This window comes from Lissotriton vulgaris, chromosome 7 (assembly GCF_964263255.1).
Source record: "Lissotriton vulgaris chromosome 7, aLisVul1.2, whole genome shotgun sequence".
Taxonomy (NCBI): Eukaryota; Metazoa; Chordata; class Amphibia; order Caudata; family Salamandridae; genus Lissotriton; species Lissotriton vulgaris.
The window spans coordinates 242,699,470-242,707,254 of record NC_141695.1 but is presented as its reverse complement, the minus strand read 5'-3'; the positions used below and the strand labels follow the sequence as shown (position 1 = coordinate 242,707,254).

General features: G+C 42.0%; 1 protein-coding gene across 1 annotated transcript in view; it reads right to left on the bottom strand.

Annotated features, from left to right (window-relative positions):
* Positions 1-4,662: 4,662 nt before the first annotated feature.
* The window catches only part of LOC147701288 (uncharacterized), a 510,654-nt gene continuing 507,531 nt past the window's right edge, over positions 4,663-7,785 (bottom strand). Inside the window, exon 11 of the mRNA XM_086928611.1 lies at positions 4,663-5,295. Within this exon, the coding sequence (XP_086784737.1) occupies positions 5,290-5,295 (6 nt within the window). The 3' untranslated portion in view covers positions 4,663-5,289. The remainder of the gene's footprint in view (positions 5,296-7,785) is intronic.

Genomic DNA, 7,785 nt, shown 5'->3' with positions numbered 1-7,785 from the left:
ATTGGAAGCATTAGGAAAAGGGATCAGGTCCTTCGTTTCCTGGTTCACTTTTTTTTTATCAAGTTGCTCCATTTGCTCTCTCTGATTTGATGTTACTGCGTCTATCTCTATAGATGCCCTTGCCTCTTGGTGAGTCACTTTTGAATCTGCATTCCAAGTTCCATCGCCAGTACCTATAGTTCCACTTTCCTCCAAGTTGGTTGGAGGTATACATTGAACATCCTTACAGCTTCCATTCCACTCCTCAGTGTTCTTGTTCTGCATTTGGATCTGTATTTTATCCCCATTATTTGGTACATCACTCTGGCAATCCTTATGCAGAGGGCTGAAAATATTAGATATTCTTGGTTGGGATGACTCAATTATACTGGTATTTTTTGCAGTTGCCTTTAAATTTTTTATAGTCTGTAATCTCTGCGCTTTTTTGGCCATTAATTCCAATTTGGCATCTTCCTCCATTTCGACCCCCTTCTCCTTCTTATTGCCAGCCTCTTTCTCCTTTTCTTTCTCTTTCTCTTTCTCCTTTCGTTTGGTTTTTTCTCTTTCTTTTTCCAGCTTTTTTCCATGTTTTTATCTTTAATTTTTCCTTTTTCTTTTTCTTGAACCTCATTTCTTGCCAGGCCTTTTACCGGGTCTTTTGCCAGGTCTTTCTCCTTTGCTCTAATTCCTCTGGTTTCAGGACCTTTATGTCTGTTAGTTGTGTGTTGGGCAGGTGCCAGTTCAATATCTGCATTTTCGCGCTCTTGTTCGGTCAATATCTCTCCCTGTAGAAGCTCACCTACCTCATCCCCTTTTTCCTTGTTAAAAGCGGCGTTATATGCTGCCCCTGTTTGTGTTTTCTGGCCTTTTTGCTCCTCTTGCAGGGTGAGCCCCTCCCCTCTGTCCTCCTTGCCCTCCCTGTGCTCTCCAGTATTCCTTTCCATATCTGTAGCTTTAGAGGGCTTTAAGGGCATCACAATCCATTTCTGACAGTTTACTGACGTCAGTGCACCCCACCGACTTCCTCCCTGAAATGTTCTCTTGTGCCTGTAATAAAGTTGTTTCAGAGCAGAATTGCGTCTCTTCTGACCTTTTGTGCCCTTAAGTTCCTTCAGACAAGTTCTCTGCTCTCTCTGTAAGGAACCGGTATTGAGAGGGTAGCACTTCCCTGTTTGAAGTTTTACTTGAGGTTTTGCCGGTTTTGTTGGTATGCCAGATAAAGATATAGACACAGAGCTAGTATTAATCACAATCACAGTCCCAGCAGATAAAAGCAATGAGGCAGATGAGACAGCACGAGTTCCAGCTCCAGTCTCGCTTGCAGAGAGTGATTGGTGAATGAGCTGCTTTTCCTGCGTTTTAAATCTGCTTCTACTCCTAAGCACCATTGATTTCCCAGCCCTCTTTTCTCCTACAGAGCGTCTCCTGGCAACGGACAACAGGACAACAGGACACGTGGGGCGTGCTCAAGCACGCAGCGCGCATGAGAGTTAAAGTCCGGTATTCTCCCGTCTGCAGATGACCTCTAGAATCGAAGGGAGGCGGGCGGGGAGAGAAAGCTCCGGCAGTGAAAGGCAGAAAAGTTACTGAAACCTGTTACATTTAAAAGGTATGGAAGAGCAAGGCTTTGATCATGGCTTTAACAAAACGCGATGGCAGGCGATGGTCAGGAATTAGATGGTTAAAGGCACAAAAGGTTTTTTTCTGGCAGTCGATCGCAGACAAACAATCGACACTATTAAATTGTGATGAAGGGCTCAGTCACTTAAGCAATCCAGCAAGCAATCAATAGTCAATGGCAGATAACACATGCGCACGCTAATATGTCCTTCTGCTATGCAATTCTATACAAACGATGTCAACTCCAGATGCCAAAACGCCAATTGTCAGAAATGTAAAACTACTTGCAGCTAGGGTCGAGGTTAATCTGGGACTTCCCCGTCGTTTCAAATACTGCCAAATATGTGAGATTCGTGATGATATTCCTGATGGGGCGCTGCACAACTCGGCTCGGCACGGCTCAGCGCCTCCAGGTTCTTTCTTCCCACCTGTGGCTTTTCCCGATGGCCCATAGTGCTGCTGCTGCTGCTGCTGATGTAATAATAATCGCGGTATCTCAATAAGTAGCTCCGGAAAATGCTGGGCGTGGGATACAGGATGTATGATGCGGGGGTCCTGATCACTCGGTTAGGTTGTGGAAAAGCATGTACTGAGTAAGAAACAGCCCAGTGTCCCAGAGCACCGCCGCAGCGACCGCTCACGCTGACGCCATCTTTCCTTCTCTTTGTCCAGTTACATGTCATGTAATTGGCCCTGTTGGAGGAATCCAGATTAGTTTTCTTCAGGAAGGGCGGGAACGATGGCTTACTTCCATGGCAGAGGAATGCACCTTGCCTGTAAATTGAGCAGACCCATCATAAGCCACAAAATGTCAGTGTCCAGTGTCCAGGTTATTGAGCTTAGCTGCGGGAAGAGGATTTGTAGGGGAGTCCAATATTTTGGATTGTGCGAAGGACATGAATACCAGTAGACTCAACATGCCCCTTGAGAATTTCTGGTAATCAAGTGTGCTTACTGAGTTGTAAAACAAATGGGTGGGAGTTACAGCTGGGGTGAAGGGGGCCTTATAAATAGAGAGCGCAAATAAATGCAAGACTAATAAATGCCCTATCCCCCAGCTTTTAGAGAAAGTTGAATGACCTGCACCTCCTTCACAAAGAAAAGTGACAATTTCTTGCACTGACACTGGGACACTATTGGGGAAGGTGCAACATTATTAGGGTTGGAGAGATCTTGCACTGTCCTAAAAACGGATTTGGGTGAATTTTGAGATGAAGTAATTTGATTTGAGAAGAAGAGGTAATTTGATTTGAGTAGAAGGTGGCTTGAGCGCCTCTACAGAACCCATTGTCATTTTTCAATCCCCTTTTAAATTTGTACTTAGCCTTTCATCATAAGTTAAACTCTGGGCTCTCTTTAGACCCTCATTTCTGATTTTCTCAACCTGAAGTGCCTCAGTAAACTATGGGGCAGGAGGATGAATCCTTGCTGGAGGGGTCAATTTAATTGGCAGGACAATATCAAGTGAATCCTGCAGCCAAACATCAATCCTAGGCTAATCAAACTCAACCCCTTGAGCTAGTTTTGGCATTGTGTTCCTCAGTTGGCAGTTCAAAGCTGAAATGTCCAGCCTCAACCAAGCCCTGGACTTGAGCTGTAGTCTGTTCTTCCCTCTCTCAGTAGCCAGGCAAGTCCAGGCAGAGAAAGTTACAGCATAGTTATGTGAGCATAGTTGCACCAAGGTAAGGGCAGTAGTAAGGTTTTATTAAAATAGAAAAGATTGGATCCAAGAGGTGGCTTGCTTTATGAGTTGGAGTGGAATTAATAGGTTCCGTGCTCTAAAGTCCTCAATAAAGGTCTTTGCATCAAGGGGGCATTCCATGCGTGGTGCTTTGGCATTCCAATGCAACCATACATGGGTTTTAACACCAATTCCTATCTACAAACATTCACATGCCGTAATTTGTGCCAAAATCCTATGCTTCCTCGAGGCAGTTGTAATGACACTCCTCATTTGTTCCGCTTTGCATGTGTGCTGCGTTGCACAACATACATACAAAGTTGGAACATCCTTAGGCCCAGAATTTTGAAGAGTTTGTGTCAGGTTTGTGACGCAAAATCATTTTTGGTATTTACATAGCAATGCAAATATCTTTTTTTTTTAATAAATTTTTTATTTGCATCTCGTGAGGCAAGTATATAAAAGTACATAAATGAATAAGCAAGGTAAATTCATTATTTCCAACCAAGAAAGAAAGCAAAGCGATCAAAATCAATTTCTCCGCAAAGTAAAGCGTATTTTTAAAAATAAAGGTATAACAATAATATCAAGAAGTAAAGAGAGAGAAAAAAAGAAAGGAAAGAAGAAGGAAAAAAAAAAGGAGGTATCATGACATTATCGATCCCCAAATCCTTTCCACTTTCAACTTAGCCTGAATTCCCCGTGTTGTAGCTAAAGCAGATTCCATATGGTAAATTTCCTTAACCAGGCTCCACCATTCCATTACTGTCGGCGGATTATGTTGTATCTAAGACCTTGCTATTACTAATCTCGCGCATGCCAGTACAATATTAAGTAAATCAATGTTAGTTTTATCCCCCCCAGAATAGCCAACAAGCACGTCTACAGGTGTCAAATCAATAGAGCGATCTAGTTTCATAGATATAACTTCCAACACATCATTCCAATATTCACTTAGTTTTGTGCAAGAAAAAAACATGTGAGTTATATCTGCAGCACTCATGTTACACTTTGGACATTTTGTAGCAATGCAAATATCAAATCACTGCTTTGTAAAAAGAATTGTAATAATACTCTGTAGTAAGGGAGGTGTTCCATGGGTGGTGAATGGGCTTTCCCCTGCATGCACCCAAGGATCTGGAAACAAACAATATTTACAAACAGTTGTAGAGAAGAGTTGGCACCCAAATGGAGTTCTTACCTGAAGCTGGGTAACTAATATTTCCACTTTAAATGTGATGGAGCAGGGTTTTTAAAATCTCATTCTCTTGGTAAAATCATCAACAGAATCCCCCAGCGGTCACATGGACCCTTGATTGGCAACTTGAAGTGTAACAAAGGAGTGTATGCCATGAAACCAAAACAGCCTCATAAAAATGAAAGAGAAGAGGAGATTTCCAAATCTTAAGGGTTTTATTAAAAAATTTAGCCCAAGTTTCATATCAAATCAACCAGAAAAACTGATAGCAAAATACAGTAAGAACATGAATATTTAAATATTAATGCAGTCTAACTTCCAAATGATTAAAGAGAATATGCAAAAAAAAGGTAACATACAGCAAGAAAATGATGACCCAAGCAAGCTGCATAGAGGAACTTCCCTATCCTAAATAATTGAAAATCGCAAGGGGAATTTTTATAAGGAAGATGCCAGCATCCAATGAACCAGATTTAAAGTTCAATGAAAAGATTCTGAGTATTCAAACACTAGGCTTAACAATCCTGGCAGGGGAAATTAGCACAGTTGAGTAAGGTCTTCTCTCAGCAAAGTCAGGATAGGATCTGGTCTACTATACTAAAGATCACCCAAAGCAGGAGAGAAGTTTCCAGAAAGCCTCTTCTTATCATCTTCCATCAAACAAACCAATCAAAAACAGTGTTCATGGGGAGTGGTTAGACTCTATACATTTCTGAGCTTCCAGCTTCCAAGAAGAATCATCTGGACGACCTTGGATGTAACATCAGTCCAATTAACTTGGTGTAGGAATGTCTCTACCATGTCTCAGTATTCAAGCCTAAAAATGAAATAAAAGATCAGTAGTCAGCTACTCTAATACAATGAACAATAAACCTAATCTAAGCTAACAAGGACATAGTTCCGACATCCGCAAAGAAGAGAAAAAAAGACACTTGCAAACACTTTAGCACTTTTATAAATCGTAACATGCACTGAGGCCTTGTTACAAGTTACGCCAACACATGATTTAAAAAGGATCTAATAGAATACAATTAGCATAAGCGATTATGTCAAATGCCATTTTAAAGAAAACATACATTCCTTTCATGGGATTTACATTTATTATATTTCAACTAAATATATTAGTGGCTTTCCTTAAAATTATTATGCCGCCACCTACCACTGTTGATTAATAAAATACACAGACAATATTAAAATGAAACTCACATTGAGGATATATGTTGCATATGAAAGCAATGGGCACTAAATTATGCTGCACCATGTGTGTGCTGCATTCTGCAGCACGTATTGCTCTTGCCACCCCTTCCCTTCTGCTGCACAACACCAAGGTTGTGTCCGACTTGAAAATATATTTCTCATGAGGGCTCAGCATAAAAAAAGTTTGTCTATATCCATTTTTTTTTTTTTTTTAATTTTTAAAACCTTTATTATACAAGAGCACACAGCTATTTAGCCTGACATCCCGGAGGCAAGGCAGCATAGTATCAGGAGGGCTGTCTATATCCATTTTTAACCACAGAAGCACTCTAAAAGAATGGGACTCTAAAAACAGCTCTTTTGACTTCCCTATGCCTTAGGTAAGAAAGACTAGTGTATTTAGGCACACACCTAGTTGCTTATTTACATTCCCCTTGCGCTGCCGGGTAGTCTCTTTTAATGTGGGAAAAAGTGACGTGCCAGAAGTGTATGGGGCTTGTAAATACGCCCCTAAATATATACTTGGTCACAGTGAGACCTGGTGTACTCAGCAGAATTGAAGGCATGTACAGTGGCAAGAATGAGAAAGAAAACTGCTTCATAGTGATTGCTCTTGTTGCAGCCTAAGATCACATCTGGTATGAGATGCCAGCTTCAGGAGTGAGGTGTAGAGATGGGCTGGGAAGAGGATCGCTCTAGGTGCTTGTTGATGGATGGAGGGCAGAAGGACAAGAGAAGGCATTCTCTGTTGATCTGCACGAGATTCAGGCAAGAGTATCAAGTAAGTACGCACAGCAGCACACCTTAGATTGGGTGGTGGACGCAGTCTCTAGGGTACGTTAACAGTTAGTTACCTTGCCTGCAACAAGGAGAACCAGAATACCAAGGTATCCTTTTTTGGTTTCTGGAGGCTTCTGGTTGTGCAACATGAGAATTGCCTCCAGGCCACGAGGGCAGTGGCAGCATCACGCCTTCTCATCTACATCAATGTGCATATACCCTGCAGGGCCCCGCATAATAACCTGCTTTTATACACTTTTCACAGCCCTTCTGCAGTTTTAGTCATTCTAAATACACTGGGTACTTTTACCACAAGTAATGGTACTCATTTTAACAACCTTGAACTAGTCAACGTTGACCTGTCTTGCTACGGTTTAAACTTTTGAACTTTCACAACACTTCAGTTGCAGGTGTTAACTCACCGAGCCATGTTGCCAGCATTTGTATACATTTCACTCCCCCACTTGCATTGACAGACAGCCCTTTATCTGTACCTATCCCAGCCTGTATATAAGATAGTGGGCAAAACCAAACAGGAAGTTAGTCTAGCTGGGGACTGGGCTAAGCTGCTTTGAATGGCAGTCAAAGATAACTGGCGCACAAGCAGTCCCAATTTGATCTAAGGACTGACCTGTGGGCCTCTGGGCTCCTCCTATCCGTGCCTGCACAGAGTAAAATTGAAGATCTGTTAGAGGGCTTTTCGCCATGTAGACCTGTCTAGTGACATGAAAGAAGATGGAATGTCAATGCATATTTCCATGAGCCTAGGTGGGAGTAATAAATACTGTGGGACAGGTGCAGAAACATGGAGCAGACAAACAAAGTAGCTACCCCTCTACCCTCTAAAGACAAAAGTAGGGAGCACACTCTTGCATAGTCCCCTCCCAACACTCATTATTGTGTCTGAAGAGGATAGTGTGTCATAGTTATCCTACTATACCAGTATGAACAGGTATTCAGAATGCATGGAGCTAGAAGCTAAGCTGCTATGGACAGTAGAACAACAAAATGGATGATAGGTCCAATGTTTTCAAAGTCTCAGCCACTGAAAAACTGTTGCAGGAATTCTTTCCAAGAACAGATCAATTCGCAGGATTATTGGACTATGATGTATAGGGACTGAATCATCCTACAAACTTAGTACCCATGAGCCCAAGAACCGACTAGTTATAGTGTCTCACTTGCTCTCCTACTTACTCACAGAGAAACAAGTGATTAGACACACCAGGACACAACACTCCCAGATCTCTCAGGAATTAGCGGTAACAAGACACACTCATTCATTCGCACTCTTGTGCTTGTCCACAATAAAATCTACGGACACGAAACA